Here is a 24,713-nt window from a genome sequence, read left to right on the forward strand (position 1 = left end):
ATTGGGCTTATGAATGATTTTGTAAAAACTATCTGTGCTTTCTAGATTTTTAGAACATAAATTTAAATATACAGTTTATTAGTTTTTATTAGTTTTCCTTATGCAACTATAAGTTCTTTCTACCTTTCACTACTAACCTCGTACTATTAAAATAGTTTTTAGGATTGAGAAATTGTGTCTGTCTTTGAGAGAGAACCTATAGACGTTACAATCATATTGCATAGTTGCCCCTAGACGTGATATTTTTGTTTTTATTAGTATAAATATGATATGTTCAGCTTTTTTCCTTCTAAATTTGATTCATGGTGGAGATAGTACTCAGAGCACTTTGAGTATTTCAAAACAAATTTTATAGTTAATCACGATCAGTTGCAAGCAGTCTTTGTTTTTGATATATCCTATTAGATGTATGGGATTGTCCTTTTCAGAGTCCTATTTCTTTCTGTAGTCCAGAAAGATCTTAATTCGTGATGACTTTGCAGGCAGACTGCACAGAATGGTGGGCGGGCCTGCTGCTCTTGCCAGTTTGTCCAGGTGGTACATATGGTGACATGTGACGAAAGGAAGTATTTTTAGTTTAACTTTTAGTTCAAGTACTTTCAAATGATTTTAATACAACTTAATTGTTTAAATTTCCACCATAAGTTCCAGGTGGGTAAGAAGTGATGTAGTAGAAAATGGTTTTGTTCTGTTTAGTTTTGCTCCTTTAATGGAATTGACTTTTCTATTAGAAAACGAAATGGTTTGAGTTTGGTAGTATCTGAAAGTCACAAATCAATTTCCCAGATGTGTTTGCCTTAGATATAAGGCACGATGCGGGGGCAGCCACGTCAGAAACATCTGCCTTCCCCTGCAGCGTTTACAGTAACCCCTCGTGTCACAGTTAGGGTTGCGGCCACTCCCTCAGCAGGCAGTGGACTCTTATCCCAGGACCCAAGGCAGAAACGGGCTCAGGGAAAGTCTGTGGAAAGATGAGTGTGTCGCTTTGCTTGAGACCTCTTTGCATCTGATGTGACCTCTTTCACAGTGACTTGTCCCTACCAGTCATGCAAAATGTAGGCTTTGGCAAGTGATTAAACAGTTCTGGGTGACAGAAGCAGTGTACAGCCGACTTTGGAGGCAGAGCCAGGCTGGGCCCTTTAACAGACCGCCACACTGCGCCGTGATTGCCGGCCTGCCTGCATGGGAGACCTGGTCATACACTCAAGAGAGACCCAGGTGGCCGCTAGAGTCTCATCTGCGTTCTGCCTTGGGCTGTGTTGCCGAAGACACTCTCCCAGGGAACCTTTTGAAAAGAACCTCAAAGTTTTAAGTCAGATATGTGGGTTTGCCAGACTCTGTCCACCATAGTATACAACAGCTAACGCATTCACTGCTGAACAAAGCTTCTACGTTATCACATTTTAGAGTTTTGCCTCCTGATGGTTTTTCTTTATTTCCTCATAATTCCCATATTTAACTTTTCCTCTTAATCTATTTTAATTGCTTTTGCCTTAAAAACGATTTTAGTTGTGATCATTCTCTTCTAGTTATTAGTCATATTTATTTAGTTTTTATAATCCCGTAATTGATTCATTAACTTGTAATTGTGCATGTGTCGGAACGGCAGTGGTTAGCGTGGTCTCTGGGGGCGGTGGGGAGCAGGAGGAGCCCGCTTCATACCGGAGGGCAGCTGGAAGCCCAGGCTGGGAGTTTGCCCACCGTGGACCGAAGCACACGCCGCTGTTCGGGAGTGATCCATGTCAGAGTGCTTTGGACACGGGCGCATCCCCCCACAGATGCACTGGCGATTCTCCAGTGGTGCTTTTCCCTCGGGTCGCATGCCAGTGACATGTGGGGAAGGACTGGGCCGCTGGGTAGACGACTTCTCCCCGGCAGCTCTCATACATATTAAGAATGCATCTTTCTTTTCTGATAACATGTCCCCATATAGCGCAGTTGCTATAAAGCTGAGAGTAAACAGATGCTAAGTGAAGGCGGTGTGTCGGCTAAGCTGCAGCGAGTCTGGCCGGATGGGCAGGCTGTGGTTCTGGCCTTTCTGCTGACCCAGCCTGGATTCAGAGCCTAGTTGGTGCCATTCTGTTGTGAAAAGTGGTTCACTTCTCCCTCAAGTGTATACCAGTCTGTATGTAAACTTTGTGTCTCTTTCAAGAAAACAGCAAATGTGGCCAGCATTTTACATGAGAAATAGGCTTTTGGCCGAACTCGTCCACAATTGGACACCGCTGCTCATCTTGTGGATTAAAACTTTGCAGGAAAAACTGCATGAATTCAAGAGTAGATCTATTTGGGGGCTTCTTAAAATGTAATTTTATTTTTTTACATAAATAATCCGAATAAGTCATAGTTAGGTCAGTTCGTTTTGGCAAATTTTAGGTTTCTGGCATGGATTTGTAATTTTGCATCCTATTTTATTTTTTTGTTAGATATTCTGGCCTATGTTTTTATTTTTCTATTATGTTTCAGGTATTCTTATAAGCTGTCTCAATTGCCTACTAAATGAAGTGGAGGACATGTGCATCTGTGCAATAGAATATATTTGATGGGAAATGTTGATGGTCTCATTATTAAAAAGTACATGATGCATAACACAGACAGCTAATGTTGCAGAGGCGATTCTGAGAGGAGGGAGATTTTGACACTGCCAAGGTCGGAATATTGCTTGAACTAGTAGAGTGTATGGGGATCTCAAAGGGTGAGAAAAGATAAGGAGAAAAAAAGGATGAAAGACTTGCAGAGTTTTGCTAGAGGGAGAAATGTGAATGACAGTGGGAAGTAGCACTTGTAGAGGACAAGGCTTTGGCTGGCTTGAATAGTTACGGTAGGAATAACTGAATGAGTTGTTGCTTTATTTCACTGGCTTGGATAAAGGATGATATCAGATTGTGGTGAATCTTGAAAACCAGGTAAGCAGGTTTGCATTCGTTTTGTTGTTTTTATTAAAGGTGTTGTAGGTCCATAGAGATGGATATGTGACCCTCGAATTAACAACTTGATGTAAACAAATTTTAGGATTAATCTGGAAACCATAGGGGATTAAAACAGGAAAGACATCAAAGGCAAGGAGAGACTAACTCGCTCTAGTAGTCATCCAAGTGTTATGTATGAATTCTGAATCAGGATGGTGATAGAAATAGAAAATAAAGCAAATTCCTGAGCTTCTGGTTAGAGGTGAAATTTATGTTTTGACTTTCCCATTTGGGACATCACTAAAATGATAGTAAAATATTTTTAAATAAGTGAAGACAAAGAATGGAAGAGAACAGACATTTTAGATGAGAATTCAGGTTTTTTGGGAGTGAGGGGAGATGAAAAGCAGGTGGAGGCAGGAAACCGATTACCAGGGTATGGGAAGCCGCAGTTTAGAAGGTACTCAGTGTGCCGGCCCTATAGGACTGTAGAAGCTCAGTACCGACAGCCTCAGTCTGGCAGAAGGAGGCAGCGCCCTGGCTGCAAGGGATGGAGTCAAAAAGAGTGGTCATGATAGAAAGTTACACTTAGAGTGGTGGGTCCCAGTTCCATTTCAAATACTGATGGCAATGCTGGAGACAGAACAGGTGTTTGGAAAAACTGGCTCTGAAAAATACATTATTTATTGACACGGAAGGATACCGCAGTGAAATGGCCAGCTCCCGGATAAGTCACTCACAACTCTAAGCCATCAATTCCACGCAGGCTAGTGGTGTTTCCAGTTGTTTCTTTAGTACCTTGTCATAAGGATTAATAAGTGTATGAAAGGACAGAGTAAACAATAAAAGGGAAAAGGAAGAAACTGATAATACAGGGAACAGAAGAATGGGCCTTAAAAATTAACATTGTCAGACATGAGAATCTTATTACACCAGTATTAGAAACATGAGTAACTCAGACTTTTTTAAAAAAAAAATAATAGAAGAGCTAGAAGAACATTGAAAGTAAAAGGGCAAGATGCTTTGGAGACGGAGAAGTAATCCTGGAGGCCTAGTGTCCGATTGTTAGGAATTACAGAAAAAAAACGGGAGAAGAATTTTTAAATTTATAATATGGTTATAGAGAATATAAAATGCTTTCCCATAACTGAAGATAATAAATCTTGAGTGCCCAAGATAGTGAAGGAAAGATCAATACCAGGAACAAAACCATGAATTTCTGTGCAGGAGGAATTAAGAGCAGTCCAAAAAACCAACAGACTGAAATTAAGAGAGCGGAATCAAATTCCCAGATTAGTATTGTCCAGTAGGTCTGGAGAGCAGCCAGTCTACACTGGGAAGATTGGGGAGCTACTGCAATTTAGTTTTGCCAAAATTAACACCATGGGTGTGATGAGTGAAACTCAGCCTTAAATTACCAACAGTAATGTACAGGGCATATCAGAAGCCCCAAGCTGTCCTTATGAAGAGGCACAGTTAAGATCAACATAATTTAACAGCCTCTAATATTAGAATGGCTGGAGTTTGACCACCTGTCGTACATGGTTAGCCTATCATACATAATTAGCCAAGAGCACCATTACAGTAAGTGTTAACAAAAAGACCAAAGTCATGCAGGCATTTGTTTAGCAGTTTCATAAATGACCGGTTTTGTATCTTTGCTTTTGGTTTTAGGTAATAAAACGTAATTGTCTTTGGCTGATGACATCAGAGGTTCAGATGCTTTTATGTTTTCTTTGGAAGGTTAAATTTTATTTTGTCTTGGAGTTTTCATCCTCATAAAAAATTTTAAACAGTTAAGTTAAACAGAACAGTTAAAAGAATTTTATAGTGAAGACCCATATTCTACAATTGACATTTTATTGTATGTGCTTAATCACATATCTGTCTGTCCTGAATCCATCTACCCATCTACCCATACATCCATCTTATTTGATATATTTCCGAGTAAGTTGTAGACATCAGTACACTTCTTCCTACTTAGGGATGTTCATCATTAGCGTTTTGAGATTTGCTTATTGTTTCCATGAGATTACGTTTTGACTAGTGCATTTGCCTGCGTAACTGAAAGCCATACCAAGATAGAGAACGTTATCATCCCCAGAGAAAGTCCCTTTGTGCTTCCCTGTCACTCTTTGCCTCCTCCAAAGCAACAACCGTAGATTAGTTCGGCCCCTCCTAGACCTTCACCTAAAGAGAAGTATAGAGTATGAACCCCTTCATGTAAGGCTGTTTCAGCTCGGAGTATTTTTGAGATTTATCTGTGTTACTGCAAGTATCAGTAGTTTTTCTCTCTTTGTTGCTGAGTAATATTACATTGAATGAATATGGTGGTTTCTTTATTCATTCTTCCAATGGTAGATAGATATCTGGGTTGTTTCCAGTTTGGAAGTATAATAAATAAAGCTTCTGTGAACATCCAAGTGCAGATCTTTTTGTGGGCACAATGTTTTTATATCTCTTGGGTAAATAAATACATAGCAGTGGGATTGCTGGATCGTATGGTAATAGTATGTTTAACTTTATAAGAAACTGATACTATTTTTCAAAGTGGCTGTGCCCTTTTGCATTCATATGAGCAGAGTTTGAGAAAAGTTCTAGTTGTGTCACAATCTCACCATCGCTTGGTGTGCCAGTCTTTAGCTTTAGCCATTCTTGTGCGTGTGTAGTGATATCTCATGGTTTTAATTTGCATTTTTCTAATGAAAACATCGAGTCCTTTGTCATATGCCAGTTGTCTTCTTTTATAAAGTATCTGAGTCTTGCTTTTTTTTGGATTAATATACTTTTTATTACTGAGTTGTAGGAGTTTATTTAGGATAACTTTGTTTTGTCTGCTGTGTCTTCCTAATATTTTCTCCCAGCCTGAGGCTTGCCTTTTCTTACTGATGTCTTTGTGTAAACAGATTTTTTTGTTTTTTGTTTTTTGTTTTTTTTGAGGAAACCTACTTTGTTTTATTTTTCTTTTACAGTTACTGTCTATGACCCACAAGAAACCTTTGCCTACATCATAAAGATACTGTGATTTCCTCTTAAAGCTTTATGGTTTGAGCTTTTACATTTAGGTCTGTGATCTATCTTGACTTAAATTTGCGTGTGGTGTGAGGTAGGGCTTGGGGTGAATCTGCCATGTGGCTAATTATGAAAGTGTCATTTGTTGACAAGGCTTTTTCCCCAATGGGTTGCTTTGGTACTTTAGTTAAAATTAAATGACAATATAAGTATGATTTTGTTTCTCAAATTCTGTTTCATTGATCTATATATCCATCCTAAAGGAATGATACATTACCAATTTGATTTATTTTAGTGAAGTATTTTTGTATCTACGTTCATGAGAGATTGTTTGGTGTTTTCATTTTCGTGTGTAATTTCTTAATTCTTGTAGCATTATGAAAACTCTTGACATCGGATAGTATTAGTCTTCCAACCTGGTTCTTCCCCAACCCCCAAGATTATTTTGACTATTCTAGGTCCTTTGCATTTCTCTGTAAATTTTATTTTCAGCCTGTCAATTTCTACCCTAAAAATTGCTGAGATTACAATTGAGATTGCATTGAAATTTTTTAAGTAAATGTTATTGAGATATAATTTACATGACAGATTTATCTTTTTAAAGCGTACATTTCAGTTGTTTTTAGTATATTCACAGATATACTAAACTATTAAATGTAGTTCAACTATCACTACATTTAATTTTAGAGTATTTTTATCAAAAAGAAACCCTGTACCCTTTAACTATCTCCCTACTAATCTTTCTTTATAGATTTGTCTATTCTGAACATTTTATATAAATGTAATTATATAATATGTGACATTATGTACTTAATTGTGTATCCCCAAATTTATATGTTGAAGCTCTAACCCCAATTTTATAGTATTTGGAGATGAGGCCTATGGGATAATAATTAAGATTAAAGAGGTCATAGATGGGTCCCTAATCCTATGGGATTGGTGTCCTTATAAGAAGAGGAAGAGACATCAGCGAGCTCTCTCTGCAAGGACACAGGGAGAAGGCGGTGGTCTGCAAGCCAGAAAGAGTCCTCACCGGAAACCAACCCTAGCGGCACCTTGATCTTGGACTTGTAGCTTCCAGAACTGCACAATGCTGTGATGGTTTGCTAGGTGAGTATATACTTCCGTGATAATTTCTCCATGATAAATGTTTATAATTGTTGTATCAAAGAGACTATAATTTAAGGCTTTGGAATATTTTCAAATTTTATTCCAGAAAAATGTGACAGTGTATATGCACTCTGACCCCCAATGGATAGAAGCTCTCGTTTCCCTGCATTTTGGCCATCATTGGGTTTAATTGTTTTTTAAAGACCTTTGTTAATTTATTTAATAGCTGGAGATTAATATATTGCCAGTTAACAGAGCTCAGGCTGAACTAGATAACCAAGAAAAATTTCCTAGAATGAAACCTTTAGAACTTGGTGCTAGGTAACAAAATTAAGAGCCTCCGTGTGGCAGCTTTTGAGGATTTCATTGAGAGGTGGACTAGAAGGGGTGACCACACAGAAGAGGGTATAAAGCCTTCTGCCTGGGGAAGTAGTGGGAGTGGCTCAGATGTTTCCATGGAAGTCTTTAGTTGAAGAGGTGAACTGGAAAACAGAATAATCGACCACTCTCCCACGGAAGCAGACGGAAAGTAGTTTGAGCTGAGCTCTGGGTGCGAGGGGTGTGGAAAAGTCTGTCTCCCGAATTTGTCACCTCTGCCATGTTTAGGGTTTGAGTTTGTACTACCAGCTTGTTGCAGGACTTCCTCAAGCTGGAAATTAATGTGAAAACCCACTGAAAATGAGTTTAAAAAAATAAAAACTTAGACAGTAGAGGAGCAAGTCCACCAGAACAAGACAGCACACGGATGGAACAGCGGATCGGAACCTCAAGAACTCAAAACAAAAGGATCATAGAGAGTGCCTCTCCGTATGTTAAAAGCAATCGGCGTTGTAAACGAATCAAAAATATAAAGGAGCAAAACACTGTGGGAGCAAGACAGATTTTTAAAAAGAAATGGAAATTCTACAAATTAAAATGATTAAAGTAAACAGCAAATTTGACACAGCTGAAAGAGAATTGCTTGACCACATGGAAGATCAAGAAAAATTAGAAAGTTTGAGCACAGATAAAATGATGGCAGGTAACTGAAGATACAAATTGAGATATGGAACGTGACATGAAAATGTGCAACATACATCTAGTAGAAAAGCTACGAGAAGACAGAAAGGGTATCAGAAATATTTGAAGAGGTGATAACCCAAGAATTTACCAGAATCGATGAAGGGTAAAATATTCATGTCAAATTTTAAGGTAACCATTACGAGATACAGGTAAAATGTAAAACCCCAACATAATAATTACAGCGGAACAAGGAATATTGATCTAATAGGAGGGGAAAAGGGAGAAAACAAGTATAGAGAAAAATAATTAAAATAGAAAAGATGATAGAAGTTAATCCAAATAGCGATATAAAACAGTGTAATTTTAAAATCAAACTTGCCTTTCAGAGACTATCAGACTCACTTCTTTAAAGTGAATTTTCCTGTGGTGGTGTGCACAGACACACCAAAACATTGTGGCATAAAAGTTGAAAATAAAGAGGTAGAATATTGCTATTGGAGGAAAATTCTAACTAAAAGATAGGAATAACTATAACAACATCGATAATGATAGATTTCTGGGGGAATTGTCAGGAATAAACATAGTTACCTCCTAATGAAAATAAGAACAAATCACCAGGAATATAATTCCAAACTTGTATACTTGCTAATAAAGCCTCAAAATATATGACAGATATTGTAGAGAATTGTAAGAGAAATTGACAAACCCATCATTAGATAGGGAGATTTCAATAAAAATTTTCAGTAATAAACAGACAAATCAGCAATATAGAAAGACTTGAAAAACAGAACCAAGCAGCTTGCTCTAGCAGGTTCTGTGTCCAGCCAGCAGTTAGAGGATGGACATTCTTTTCAAGCACGCACAAAGAAAATCACACGTAAGTCTCATGACAGTTTGAAGGAAGCGTATCGAAAAAATAACATTCCCTGATTAATTTTAAAATGAAATTAAGGTTTGTTTGTTTGCTTTTTAGCTAAAAGTTACACTTTGAAAACCTAAAAAATTCTAAATAACAATCAAGAGAACTAGTGGAAAAAAATATATAATTGAATAGAAAAATACATATCAGACCCTGGTGATGAGGAGGAGAAAGTCTAGTTTTCAATGCCTATCTTAAAAAAAGAATAAAGAGGAGAACTGGCAAAGCTAACCAACCAACACAAGAATTTATGGAAGAGCAAATGTAGAGAAGGAAGTAAATTAAAAAGAACAGAAATGAAATATACAGTAATTAAAATTAATAAATCCTAAACTGGTTCTTTAAAAAGGCTAATAGATAAGCCACTGACAAAATTAAACATAAGAAATGTTTAAGGAGACAATAAAAGAGGCATTTTTTAAAAAAACTAAACATACTTAAACTATTGAAAAGGACAATTTTCTAGAAGTAGTGTGCAAGCCATCAGTTATTCTCGTTATATACAGTATACTCAGGGTGGATGAGAAACCTCATTGTGAACATCGGATTTAAAAGAAAATATGGTAGAATAATGCCAAAAATTGGAATCCACCAAAATAATCATTAGCAAGATCTATCAACAAGAGAATGGATAAATTATTGTAAATCTGCGCTACATGGTGTATTCATACAGCTAGAGCCGTCACATGTTATCAGAAAGAAATGGCAGAAGCAAATGTACATGTTACATTTTGTAATCTAAAATTTGGAAACACATAAAATAATAATTTCATATATAGTTACACAGTAAAATATAAAAACATCCAGAGGAATGATAGGCACCAAATCATGGAGATATTTGCCCCTAGGGAAAGTGGGAGGAGGAGTATGTAATAAAGTGGACAATAATTTCAATTATAATCTGTACTATTTCATTTCCTAAAAAGTTTGGGGAAGTATTTGGATGGAATAAGATAGGTGGGAATATAGTAAGATCTGTCCAAACTGGGTCACGAGTTTGTGAGAGTTCATTGTGTATTATAATCTGTGATTCTTTCTACATTTGAAACACTTAATGAAATGCTTCATTGTTTTAAGGCATAGTTGTTTGATTACTACTGAGGTTGAAGATTTTGGGGGTGGGGCTTGGCCACTAATACATATTTCGTTTAGCTTTTGGATTTTCTGTTGTAATACTTTGCCCATGTTTCTATAGAGATTAATCTTTTCACGTTGTTTTCAATTACCTTATTTTATTAAAATAGTAACTCTTTGTTAAAGATACTTTTTACTAAAATATTTCCAATTTTCAGATGAAGTACTCATATGACTTTGCTTAGAAAGGCCTTCAGCCTGAAATCAGGAAAATATTCTTGTGCATTTTCTTTGTTTTATGATTGGTATCTTTTAATTCTTAATCTATTTGTAAAATATTTTGGAATGTAAATTATTTTTTGAAATCACCTCTTGCTATGTCATTATTGGATAATCTATTTTTAACCACTGACTTGCAATATCTTTATATAGTAAGTTCTTAAAATACACCAGAATTTTAGTATCAGTGTCTTTCTGTTCACTTTATCCAAGTAAAGTACGTGCAGATACAGTGGAATAGTATTAAAGGTTGTAACAAAGCAGGGTAGTTCTCTGCCTCATTTGTCCCCATTTCTCCCTTCTCTTCACTCCCCCTCCCCAGAGGCAGCAGCTTTAGACTTTAGCTTTTTCTCCTGTTGTTGTTTTTTTGAACACATCTTGGTAATTCTCAGTAGTACATGTGTTCTGCTCTATGGCGGGTCATCATTTTTTGATCTCTGACTTTTCAGTTGTAATAAGAAGACTTGGTCTCTTGCACAACCGTTTCCTTTCATCCTTCATCCTCAAAGTGTAGCTTTGTTTAAATTATAAATAATTTAAAGTAAAGTTTTGGTTATTTTGATACATATAATATATACTTCTGGACGTTACTATAGACTGTGGTTATTAGCTTTTTGCTTTTACTGAAGTACATGATTTATGTTTTAATTTGTGACCTTTGTTCCTACTGCCAGTTCTTTTCCTACTTTCTAATACACTCTGTCGTAGGACAGTTTTCCACAAGAAAATCACTTTAGATTAGATGATCTAGACGGCCCAGTGTTTCTTTGGTGACCTCCCTCCTGAGTGTTGCATCCTCCTCCTTGGCTGGCTGGCCTCCATGCCTGTGGAGGACAGCTTGTGAATGGGATGTGACTAATGGGATCTCTTTTCCTCCCTTGTTTTCAACAGGTTTTGTTGATACGTTGGAAATGTATCGGTATTGTAATATTTCTTTAAAAATATGTTATTAGTCACTGTTCACATCGATTATATAAGTTGATTTCCTTAACTTTTCTTCAAGTCACGTTTATAACTACTGCACGAGTGTTCACCAGTCAAACCAAGCGCGAGGGGCTGGCGTCCCTCCTTCTAAATCAAAAAAGGGGCAGACGCCTGGGGGAGCCCAGTTTGTTGGCTTGGAGTTATATAAACGACTTAAGGAATTTTTGAAGAATTACTTGACAAACCTTCTTAAGGTAAGACGCTTTACATATGTAGTGAACATTTATGATGGATAGAATGTTAAATGGTAAAAGATAGTGAAATAATGATTCTAACTTCAGTGCTGGATCTTTCACTGCCATTTGTTCATTGTTTTCATTGACGGGCATGTGAGGATGTTGAGCTGTGGCTTATTTATTACCTGTTGTGAAGGTGAAACCTTCATAAGCCATGTTCTGGTTTTTAATTGCTTAAATTAAAAGTTTTTGATAACCATGCACTGTAGTAGTATACTTTCCTCAAATTACTAACTGTTTTGTAGTTTGGTTGATAGAAATTGGTGAACCTCTTAATTTAAAGCATATAATTGTGAATTCATATTACCTATATTGTACTTTGAATTCAGTGTGCTGTTCTGAATCAATGCATCAGTGATCGTAAGGTTGTCCAGCCTTCAGCAATCACAGTTTTCCAGTTTTTTGCCTCTTACATAGTCATGTAGTGTATTTCAGAACTATGATAAAATCGTGTCCCTGGTTAGGATGGGTTCACTGGAGCACCCGTTACTTTGAGCGTGGGTTCCTCCTGCTCTGAGCCTTTTGCTTGGGCAGCGATGGAGTTTTTCCCCTTCACTGTCTGCCCTTTTCTTCCTCAGTCTCCATGCTCTGTGGCAAAGGCAGTGTGATGCCTTCCATCCAGCTACAGGCTGGGCACGTGGCTCCTTCATCAGTGCTACACGTTATGTAGAGAGAGTGAAGACATCTGTGCTCTCTACCCTGGGACATTTGCACTCTGCATATATATTTTAAAGATTTTTGATTCACACAGATAATAGGCAAAAATATCAGCATGCTTCAAAATTGTTTTTCTTAAAATATTTTACAAGCTAACTGGAAACTTTTAAACATCATTCTAACAGACTCTAGTCTCGTGACCAAAGATTGTGACAGAGATAGTACCCTCTTCACATTCCCTAAAAAGCATGTTTTAATGTCTTGCCACTGCATCCTCCTTATTTTTATTCACAGCACTTTGTAAAGTAAACGCTGAAATTTTTTTTTCCTTTAGTATTAAAGTAAGGAACCCTGTATTGTGATGTGTAAAATTATTGATAGTCGTGCTATCCGTGAGATCTTTTCATTTTTAAAAAAGTCATATACTGTGATCCAGAATACACTTCACAGTCTATTTCTTATTATTTAAATTTAAATGAAAAATTTATTGTATCAAGATAAAATGAGGTTTTCATATAGCTTGTTGGATCACTACGGGACCACACACTTATGTAGTAGCTGTGTTGCAGTGAAGTCACTGAGGCTGAGATGAGAAGTTACCGGGCTTGTCCAGTTCGTGGAGGGGCCCTTCCTAGGCTCACCTGTCGTGTCCCCCGAGCCGCCCCGCCCCCGCGTGTTTCAGTGGTCCTCCACGCAGTGCGCTGAGAGGGCAGCACGCACTCTGCAGGTGGCATTAATACCTGAGGGGAAAGGAAGGTCATTATTTTTCGTTGAATAAAAATTTGTGGTTTAAATTGTGGAAATCTCAGAAAAAATAATTTTGGTTAATGCACATTTTCCTCATGAGGTCTTGTTAAAGAAAATATTGTACAATTACACTTATTTTTACAAAAATGTAACATTACCACAAAAAGCTTAAAATTACTATACTATTCAAGTAAATCTAATGAAGGAGGAAAATGAATTTAAAAAAATAAGTAGTATTGGCCCCATGGTCTAAATTGTTAATAAGACAATTTCTCTGTTAATTTTTTAACAGAGAAAATACCAAAAGGATGATTTCGAGGTAAATTTCTTGTTTGTTTAACAAAAAGGAACTACCTTCATATTCTAAAAGTTCAGGGTTCTTTTTATGACTTTATATATGTATTTAATACCATGGATTTGAGATTTGCGATTTGAGATGAAAGTATCTTTATTAAAATTCTTTAGTCTAATCCTCACAAGCTATATTCTTGTGAGAATTTATATTAATAAGCATGTTTTTGTATATAGAATAATTTAAAAGACCCATCAAAAACCACATACATCTATGTGTTATAAGGTAATAGATTTGTTTTAGTTAACTTTTATCTTTAATTCATCATGTGACGAATTAGTCATTTTAAAGCTTTAGTTGCTTTGTTTTTAGGATGGAGAAGATTTGATGGATGAGAGTGTACTGAAGTTCTATACTCAACAGTGGGAAGATTACCGATTTTCAAGCAAAGTGCTGAACGGAATTTGTGCCTACCTCAATAGACACTGGGTTCGCCGTGAATGTGATGAAGGACGGAAAGGAATATATGAAATCTATTCTGTAAGATTTCTTAAAACACCTTTCAAGTGTGTGTTTTCTCAATGATGCATCATCTTTTCAGTTAGGGGACCTAGGCAAATATTGAACTATTTTCACAATAGTAGGCTTAATATTCCTTGTTTTAATTTATCAGTAAATGACCCTTAAATAGTTTGTGGCAAGAAAGGAGATGGGTAAGTAAATCAGAGTTCTAACATACAATCTGCACAATTCTTTACTTATTATTAAATGTTCCTTCCTCGATTGTTTGACCAACCATTAGGCTTCACCTGGAACTGTCCCAGTTTTAGCACCGAAAAGCCCTCATCCCGGCACAGCCAGGCCAGTGCGTCCCTAGTGCGTCCCTTACCTGACACTCGGGCCTCAGTGATCCACCCTCATGTGTGGCCTGGGAAACTGCTTCAAGCAGGGGGCTGTGATGTGAAATTCCACTCTCCCTTCTCACTTTACAAAGTAATACAATATAAATAATGATATTTACAGAGTTTTAAAAAGGCAAAATTTGAATTGTTAAATCACCTTCATTAATATGTTCCGTCAGTTGAGGAAGCTTTTTCTATGCCCACTGGTTTCCAAGTGTAGTCCCCAAACCTGCAGCAGCATCTTCACGGGGGAAGTTATTAGAAATGCTAATTATTGGGCCTCAGCCAATCTAACTTACTTAGAAACTCTACAGGTGGGGGCTGGCAGTCTGTGCAAGCCCTCTGATGTGGTCAGGTTTGAGAACCTGTTGTAAGTAAAGTAAGGAGGACTCGGCAGCAGAGCGACCAGTCTTCTGGTGATGGGCTGTCGGACAGGCAGACAGCGCCCTCTCTGAACCAGTGGCGTTAAATGTCAGGTTCTGCATAGTGAGATTATCTCTATGACCAAGGGTGTTGCTATGATAGGAATACTTCGTTGCTTTACTCTAGACAAATTTAATTAAAAGAAAAACATAATTATCACAGACGCATGACACATTGTTCTCATTTATACATACAGCTCAATTTCTATACCAAACGGTTATTGCTTCATAATTGTACTTTGTTATATAGTTATGTGGTTTTAACAAAACTTTTTAGGTTTAGTGTTTGATTTGAGCTTTTTGTACTTCCCCTTTTCCACTTTTTAAAAATGCTTTCTTGGGGCTGACAGTTGTCAGTGTAACCATCAGCATGATTTGGGTGATTTCCACTTAGAAGCCTGTTTGACCCGAAATACCACATATATCCTTTCATAATATCAGAGTCCTAAAATCATTCCAATTTTCTTACCTTTTTCTTTACTATATTCAGTAACGGTTAAAGAATATACAAAGAAGTGCAAGTGTACTTTATATGTGTTTTTTTAAGATTCAACTGCTTTTTAAAAAATCTTTCAAAATTCATACTCTACATCTTTAAATGATATAGTTAACTGTTTGTAAATACAATATACAGCCGTAAATATTTAGCAAAGATCAGTTAATACACCCCTATCAGAAACGGTATTTCCTCAATATGCTCTTCCAGTAAGCCTATTCAAAGTTCAAGAATCAGTTGACATAGTAAATTGTTCTTGCACGATAATCTCTCGCTGTATTTCTCAGAATCTCTAGAAAATGGGGGTGCTTTGTCATAAAATATATAATTTTTTTCCGAAGAAGTCTTTCTTCCTTTTTAATTATAAAAAGTTGTTGGTTTCCTTTGAGTTAACCAAAGGTCATAAATTAATTTCAGTATCGATATATGAAAGTAATTCAGCAAGATTTTTCCCTGTATCCTTTCCTTGGAACTTCCTCTGGTTTACCTTTGGCCCTGCTTCCTTTTCCTGCCTGGTTCTTCTTCCTTTCTTCCTTCAAAGGCAACAGATTATCTGGAGTCATATTAGGACCCTCTGAGGCTGTCTTAATTTAGAAAAAAACATGTAAAAAAGTGTTTTTTGAATTTTTTGTTTTATTAAAATTATTAAGGTGCATTGGTTAATAAAATCAAATAGGTTTCAAGTGTACAGTTCCATAATATGTCATATGTATATTACACTGTGTGTTCACCCAAAGTCAGATTTCCTTCCACCACCAAATATTTGACCCCCGCCTTATGCCTGTCTATCTCTCCCTCCCCCCTTTCCTCTGACAACCACTAATCCACTTTCCTTGTTCATGAGTCTCTCTTTGTCATGTTTGTTTGTTATTTTTAGTTTTATATCTTACATATGAGTGAAATCATGGTTCTCAACTTTTTCTCTCTGATATTTCACTTAGCATGGTAATCTCAAGATCCATCCATGTTGTCACACATGGCAATATTTCATCTTTTCTTATGGCTGAATAATATTCCATTGTATGTATGTACTACAGCTTCTTTATGAAAAAAGCTGTTTTTAAAGGTGTAGTATGTCTTTACTAGGAGTTCTTTTTCCTGCCTCACTCCTGCATTAAAGAGGCTGACTAGAGATTATGTTGTTCATGCTTTATTAAAAATACTTTTAACTATCACTGCCATCCTTTTTGGAGGCGGGGGACGGCAATACTCTCAGGGAAAGTTCAGCGTATAAATTACATTTACGTATAATCTTTTCAGAAATCTGTATCTTACATAAACTCATTCTTATCTGTGGTTACGTTTGGGAAAAAGAAGACTGATAACGTTTATGTTTAAGTGAGTTTCTCAACAGTTTGAGTGTTGAATTATAAATTTGAATTTTAATTTAGCTGAATGATACCTCTCAATAAACAGTTAAAAGTCATGTATGAATTACAACATTTTGCTTTGGGGGAGCATTCTTATAGTAACTTTCTGATATAAGTTCTGTGGAAGTTTTAAAAACTTTAAAAAATGCATCACACATACCCCACACATGAGTACAAGTAAAATGGGAAATCGGAATCATTTATGTGCAATTAACTATTTCTATTTAACATGTATTTAATGCCTTTACACTTGTATGAATCCATGAAACAAATCACCACAATCAAGATACATAATTTGTTAGATTTTTTATAGTCTTATTAATTTTACTGAGTATGAGGAAACTATGATGATCAGTGGAGTTTTCTTGATTTAAGTGTATAAGGTCAAAAATCAAACTTGGCCCAGGAAACAGTTTTATAGGTTGAATCTAGTGTTGCCCTTTATGCTGAGATGTACGTTCTCCTTAAATCCAGATTTTTTATCTTAATTATTAAAATATGAGCTGACAAACATCTGTAGTTTGATATATCTTGAAATTGTTGCTCTGATTTCAACATGGTAATAGATTTTTTTATTTTTATTTTTTATTTTTTTTACCAAACTACAATCTAGAAATATTGATAAATATAATCTGGGATTCAGGCTATTTCCTGTGACTTCAGTCTTAGAAAAACATGGTGAAAGTATAGACATTTTATACTTTTACTTTTTCTTTTCACCCAGCTCGCGTTGGTGACTTGGAGAGATTGTCTGTTCAGGCCATTGAATAAACAGGTACCTGCTTGTGTGAGTGTGTGATTGCTTTCCTTTTAAAATCCCTCACAGATTTTATTGCTTAGCCATTGTCTTCCTTACTCCTTTGGAATGTCTTAAGAGTATCTCTCCTCTTACATTGTTTAATCAATTTAAATGTTTAAGAGATACGTGGTAATATAATACATACTGTATGTGGCCTGTAATATACATATCTTTTTCCTGTATCCTTTCCAAAGGTAACAAATGCTGTTTTAAAACTGATTGAAAAGGAAAGAAATGGTGAAACCATCAATACAAGACTGATTAGTGGAGTCGTACAGTCTTACGGTAAACAGTGTTTTCCTATCAAGTGTCAATTATAACAGTACTCCAATAGATTCATTTTATGATATTTTAGAATCAAGAATATTGTGAACATTTACAAAGGCACTCATAATTCTCTAAGTCTATGTGATTCCACTTGATACTGTACATCATAAAAATTGATCTTTGTACCTTAAGGAAATTTTGATGAAATCGACATTTGAATTATTTTATTTTGTGGTCTCATACTGAATTACTGGATATATAGTATGATATTGTCTGTCATTAATGGAACTGAATTATAACCAGAAATTTATGTCAACTTGAAAAATTGAGCTTGAGAAACCAATAAAGTAATGTAAAGTTTTAAAAACTTAGGTAGCATTGTATTTCTTTAAAAGTTCAAAATTCATCTTTATTTTTGCACTTTCAAGAAATATAAAAGTTTTCTAAATAAAACTTCATGATAACTGTGAAGCATTTTTTGGCCATGGGTCAGAATTACTTTTGTATTTCTTGGATATTTTTTCTTTTTAATTTTACGGAAACTGTAATACTGGTGAATAACAGACTTCCTTAGGTCCTGATGTTTCACATTTACCTATTAAGCATAACTTAAGCTGATGCTACACCTAAGTATATTCTGTAAAATACAGCCAAAAATAGGGTAATTGAAATATAGTTCATATTTCTTTCTAGTGGAATTGGGGCTAAATGAAGATGATGCATTTGCAAAGGGCCCTACGTTAACAGTGTATAAAGAATCCTTCGAGTCTCAGTTTCTGGCTGACACAGAGAGATTTTATACCAGAGAGAGCACCGAATTCTTGCAGCAGAACCCGGTTACTGAATATATGAAAAAGGTAAGCTTAAAGGTGGTACTTAGAGTGGACTTCAGTTAAAAGTTGTTGCTGCCCAAAGGACTGACTCGCTTCAGTATACCCATCTTTCTTCAGAAATCACTTCTTGGGCAGTGTTATTGTATACTGTCTGCCACAGGTGCAGATGCTTCTGATTCTCCAAGGAGCTTTTATAAATCAGCTTGATAACCACGAGTTAGTGTTCCCTTTCCTGTTCTAAGGATGTAGCCGCCATGATAGCTGTAGGACTGCGTGTTGAATTCTCTCTTAGAGTGTATTGCTTACATCTAGTGGGAACCACAGTCTCACTCACCACATCAAGGAGAAAATAAATTGTTAACAAATCGTCTTAGATTCGCAAACTGTGGGCTTTGCTTTTTTGCTTCTACAGTATCCCCTGCCAACCCGTGACACTGTGTTCCAGGTCATGTTAGAGGCGAGGCCCCCTGAAACAGCAGGACCCCTTTCCCAGTGCAGGAGAAAGTCTGGGGTGGTCTCTGGATCAGGGATCTCCTGCACTAGTGCTGTTCTCTTTCTTGGGAATGCGGGCGTCCTAGATTTGTGCTCTGAGGAGCAGCCTAGGTTGGGAGTGGGCAGACTCTGAAGGGCCAGGTCGTAAATATTTCGGACTTTGTGCGATATGTGTTCTCTGGTGCAGCTGCTCAGCCCTGCCATTGTGGCGCGAACGCAGCCGTGACAGCGTCTAAACAGATGTGTGTGGCCTGTTCCAATAAAGCTTTACTTACAGGCAGGATTTGGCCACAAACTGTGTAGTTTGCCAACCCTTGACCAAGAGATACTAGATTTCCAGAGAGTCTGGGGCCAACTGTGTCTGATATCTGCTTTGCCCTTTATGTTCTATTCACTTGGGCAGATGGGCTGCGGGGCCACTTTCCATATGCTGAGATGGAAGTGGATCCCCTCAGAGCAGCAGTTCCCCCTCTGGTCATGGCAAGTCCCGACTGGTCTGTGGGCGATGTGCTGGCTGGGTGCGCTCTGCCATCAGGGATAGTGACTGTAAGGGGGCCTGAGAAGTTTGAAGTTGAAAGTCCCTGACAGAGAAATTCTTGATATCTCAAAACCTAACAAAAGTGGAACTTCTCAAAGGTATTATACTTAGAATAATAATAGTTCTTCGTGTATGCTTATGGGTTATGGGTTATGTTAGCTTTTGCATGCCGACCTGGAATTTGACAGACAGCTGCCTGACAGATGAACTTTGGAAACTTTGGAATCTGTTTTGAATCCTAGCATTGCCTGTTATTTTAGTTTGGTTGTTTTTAGAAACATCATCTTAAACTGAACTATGCTGTACATGCTAAGTCTTTTAAAACAGTGTATGTTTCAAAATTGGGGTCTTTCATTTATCACAGCACACATCCACGGTAGAGTGCGAGCCTGTACTTTTCTTGGCCTGCAGTGACCCACGGTCCTGTCGGTTGTCCACGCTGAGGAGGAGGGTATGTGCTGGTGCCGTGTGCGTAAGCACTCCCAAAGCAGGGCAGTCAGAACCAATGGCGACTTGAAGAGCAGAGATTTTTCATGGCCTGGATGTTTTCAACCCAGCGTTTGCACTCCCGCATCCTGGTTCTCTTAGAGAGACTTCTTTCCAGAGTGGTTAAAGGTCTGGTCCAGATCTAGTTGGATCTTACCAAGCATGACTTCTGTCACATTCTTGAAGTCCTTATGAAGAGACTATAAGCACAAGTTGGAAATAACCACCCAACAGTTCTGCTTTTCCTGCATAAAGCTTTGCACGTCAGAGTGGGCTGCGGGTCTGGGTTAGATTCTCCATTCCACCATTTACTAGGGGACTGACCCTGACCTTGTGTTCCTCAGGTTCCTCGGCTATGAAATGGGAATAATAAGTTATTATAAAAGTGCACATTGTATTTGGTGCTCAGCAAAGATAGAGGTGTTTGATATTCCACACATGTGCTGTTTAGAACCCCCAGTGTAGGTCTTAGAGTGTGCAGAACCACAGGATAAAAGGTTGCACATTTTATTCAGTAACTCAAGGAGAAATTATGTCTATATTAAATGTTCTATCAGGAAATAGAATACAAAACTTGTGAATAATATTGAGATAAAGCATGAACATCAAGAAATAGTATTTTACTTTTGGCCGCTAGCTTGGGCTAGATGTGCAGATTCCCTGGGGGTCTCCGGTCCCTTTTCTGCATTGTTAGGATGATTTGAGTGGAAACGTTTGCTTTTCTGTCTAAGGATAGCGTCAGTGAGTGAACTGACCCTAAACTACATCAGTGTGGTAACATATCTTACTATCTCATCTAATTGAAACTAATCTGAGCTACAAAAAATTTGTGTGACTATTCTGGGTTTCTAAAGTCACCGAGAAAACTTTAAAAATAAAATATGCTTCATTAATTTGCTTACCTTTTTGGGTCTTTTTTTTTTTTTCCATTTTGTTTTTACTTCAAAATGATCCTAATAGAATTAATAGGGATGGTCTTTAATTGCTTAATTTTATTTAGTCGATTTGGATTTTTATCTCAGTGTTCTAATATACTTATCTGCCAAGTTCAGTGATGATCAAGAGCTTGACCTTTGAATCAGCAAAGTGTGTGAATAGCTGATCTTCCAGAAACCTAATAATACAATACCTGGTACCTTGGTTTCTTTACCTGTATATAAAATAAGTGACTGAAGAGCCCACTCTGGCTTTTCATGTTTTAGCAGTCACTTAGGTGCCAGTTTACTCTCCCTTCCCCTCGGCAGCTGTAGGAAGGGCCTGTAGAATGCTCCTGTTTTTGTAGTACAGAGATGGAAGGCCAGAGTGCCCCAGAGAATGCATCAGCCTTGTCTGGGAAGGGATAAAGGTTTGTAGCAATAGTAAGCAGAGTTTTGAAGAGAGGAGTTGTTGCTACCCAAGGTGACAAATATAACTGAAATCAAAATGTGGTGCTTTTGGGTTTACATGCCCTGTATTTAGCCCTAGAAGTATCAGGCTTAATGAAACATTAGATAAAAAGCAGCACATTCTTAACTTAGAAGTTCTGAGTTAAAGCACATAAAAATCTCATTTTTAAAAAAAATAACTACAGTCAGAAAAATATATATACATTAACCGTAGACTTATTGGAAAATACAAATACATAAGTAAACCTGTAAGCTTGGGACACTACTACTAAGTATGTATACCAAACCAAATTGGAATAATGCTGCAGGTTTTTTGTAACCTGTTTTTACACTGTCAGCTCTTAGATGTATATTCTTACAGTTGAATTTTTCCAGCTTTCTCAATTACGCCAAATTTTTTAATCTTTTTGGAGAATGTTGGCATTTTAGTAATACAGAATAACTGTTTTTGTCTTTTTTCAGATCACCTGAATAATTTTGTATTATCATTGAAATTTCTTTTTTGCTTTGGTAATTTAGTGGTTCTTTGGTGATACTTCAATCTACAGTTGTGGTGTGATGTGTTGTAAAATATGTGATTTTTATTAACTTGCTGCTCTGTTAAATTGCATCTTTTTTTTTTTCTTTCTTTAAAGGAAATGTTAAGAAATTGAGATGCATAAGTAATCCAGTAGAGTTCAGCGGAACATATTTAATGATTGGCGAGAGCTTGGCCATAATGTTTTTCTTAATTCTTTTAAAAGTAATTACTAATAATTATTTCCACATGGTCATTTCAAGGAGTCTAAGTATGTGACTCTTGACTTCAAGTAGCTTCCAGTCAAAAGTGGTGTTCTTAGTGTTATTTGTGTAGGACAGGATCCACAGGTTTCTCAGAGTGGCTATTAGATGTATCACCCCCCAAAGGTGAAGCACTACATATCTGAAGGAGGAAAATTGATAATTATAATATTGTTAAGTCACTTCAAGAGGAGTTTAAATATATATTGCAGAAAAAAATAGAACACACCAGGCACAGCTTCAATATGGTTGGCATCCACCCCAAAGGCTCAGAGAAGCCCTTCTCCTTTTTTCTTAAATCATATTTTATTGGAACAAATTTGTGAGTTTAATTTCCATTTTTCACATAACAGTTCTTTAAAAGTGTATCCAGACCACTCACTTGAATTCATTTCTCCAGGCAGAGGCCCGTCTGCTCGAGGAGCAGCGGAGAGTGCAGGTTTACCTTCACGAGAGCACCCAGGACGAGCTCGCACGGAAGTGTGAACAAGTGCTCATTGAGAAGCACCTGGAAATCTTCCACACAGAGTTTCAGAACCTTTTGGATGCTGACAAAAATGAAGGTGAGCCACTAAGACTCAAAACCTGTAGATAATTATTACACTCTGAGGTTTTGAAATTGACTCGAGAGTTAACAGCATTACCAGCATCAGTCATTTTTTAAAGGATGAATATATGAGTGTCTTGCTGTGTGTTGATTGCAGAGCTCTGTTGAGTGCTTTGGAGAAAGAAGAGCATCTTTACAGTGCAGTTGGAAATATTACTTGTTCCATGTCTTCAGCATTAAGTGACATTACCCCTACTTTTTTTCTCAAAGATTTTTCTTTTGAAAATTTGTCAAGGTGAAAAGGCTATTATTTTTTTTCTTATCCCTCCTGTGTTTTACTGGAATGTGTTAGGAGCTCAGTAAAAGATTGATATTTGGATTTGAGATTTTTCCTCTTTGACTCTCATAAACTAACCATATACCATGTGTATAATAAATGAAGAATTTGGCACCCCTTTGTGACTCGTTTGTTTGCATAGTTGAGATGGATATTAGTATTCTTCTTTAATTTCTTTATTAAAAAATAAATAGTGAGTGCCTATTACATGCCAGGCATAAATAACAATCTCAGTGCTTAGGAAGCATCAGATGTCTTCTGGTAAAAAGATTTTTTTCTTTTTATGTTAGTGATTCTCATAGTGAGGGGAAAAATGAACTTTTACAGTAGCATAACTTCATTGTCACTTTTAGCTAAAAAAAAACTATAAAATATTTGATCGTAACTAAGTGCTTTGATTATTAAGGTCTAAAAACACAGTCATTTTGTTTCAGGGTACCTTTCATCTCAACATATAATTAGTGGAATGAATATGCAAAGTTTATTTCAGTGCATAAAGATGGTGCCTCCTTCTTTCAGATCTGGGTCGCATGTATAATCTTGTGTCTAGAATCCAGGATGGCCTAGGAGAATTGAAGAAACTTTTGGAGACGCACATTCATAATCAGGGTCTTGCAGCAATTGAAAAGTGTGGAGAAGCTGCTTTAAATGTAAGTACTGTTTGATCGATATTCAGTTAGCCCAACCTTTCCCACACATGAACTGCAGATGTGTGTTGTGCGTCTCCATTTACAAGTGGTAGAATTTCTCTAGACTCCCATAGAGAACCTGGCTGTGGCTTTTTAAAGACAGTTCACAAACGTCTTTGTTTAGTAAAGACCTCCAAAAACGTCTCCAGCACCGACTAGGCATTAAGGATGTTATTTCTTGACATTTTTTTCCTTTCTATCTTCTCACTATTACATTCCATACACTAGAAGATTCTCTCATAGAAAGAACAGGCTAAGGCCACCTAGAAACTTTGCCCTGCCCTCCAGTTAAAGATCACAGGATTGTTTGCCCTGCAGGGCCCTGAAACCTATAGCATTTCTCATACACTCCCCTGACCCCAGAGGCACAGAGCATATTCCTGCTAGGTTTTTTGTTATGCAAGTAACAGTTTTACATAGGAAATAACATGTGTTTCTGAGACAGGTAAGTCGTCTTCAGTTTTGTCCCTGTCATGAACTTTAACTTAGGTAGGGTTTGGGAGAACTAATGGAGAAGAAAAGCTTCTAGAGCATAGTAAGTGCTTATGCATGAATCAGAGAACTTTTTATCTCTCTGATTTTATCGTGTTTAATTATTTTTGACACACTGTCTTTAATATGTTTTATTGATTATTAGTTCCATCAGAACTTTTTCTGCTGAACTCCTGAAACTGGGACTTTTCTTATGAAGAAAAATGTTTCTTTAAGAAAGCAAATACTTTTTCTGTTTTCTGCAAAAGAAGTTTTTCCTAAATTTCTATTTTATTCTCTTATTTCTAAAGTCTCAATTGACTCATGTAAGTTAGCAGTACCATCTCACTGATGCTTGGGTTTCTTGTACAACCTTCCCCAGTCTGGGTTATAGATGGCATCTTTAATCACTAGTGATGGGAAGGCCTGCGAAACTTGAAGAATCTTAAGGAAGAGCATGTGTACCCAGTGCTTAGCCTGGCACACAGTAGGTGCTTAAATACTTGTTGTAGGAAAGAATAAATACAGCTGCTTAACCGTAATTTTAAATAAGTAATAATTTTTATCGCATTCGTGGTAAGCGTAAAAGATATATTGTAACCCAAGCCAGGATGATTTTCGAAAATCTACTGATGCTTAAAAAAGCAGAGATTGTTCGAATAGTAAAAAAAATAATAA

The 24,713-nt window shown here is 36.9% G+C and overlaps 1 protein-coding gene across 2 annotated transcripts in view; it reads left to right on the forward strand.

Moving 5' to 3' along the window:
* CUL1 (cullin 1) overlaps window positions 1-24,713 on the forward strand; it is a 91,893-nt gene that overhangs the window by 45,192 nt on the left and 21,988 nt on the right. For both annotated transcript variants that reach the window (XM_011365490.2, XM_023533788.1), the window contains exons 3-9: window positions 11,309-11,483; window positions 13,594-13,761; window positions 17,136-17,186; window positions 17,405-17,495; window positions 18,171-18,334; window positions 22,392-22,554; window positions 23,395-23,525. In XM_011365490.2, the coding sequence (XP_011363792.1) occupies window positions 11,309-11,483; window positions 13,594-13,761; window positions 17,136-17,186; window positions 17,405-17,495; window positions 18,171-18,334; window positions 22,392-22,554; window positions 23,395-23,525 (943 nt within the window). The remainder of the gene's footprint in view (window positions 1-11,308; window positions 11,484-13,593; window positions 13,762-17,135; window positions 17,187-17,404; window positions 17,496-18,170; window positions 18,335-22,391; window positions 22,555-23,394; window positions 23,526-24,713) is intronic.

Source organism: Pteropus vampyrus, unplaced genomic scaffold (assembly GCF_000151845.1).
Source record: "Pteropus vampyrus isolate Shadow unplaced genomic scaffold, Pvam_2.0 Scaffold112, whole genome shotgun sequence".
Taxonomy (NCBI): domain Eukaryota; kingdom Metazoa; phylum Chordata; class Mammalia; order Chiroptera; family Pteropodidae; genus Pteropus; species Pteropus vampyrus.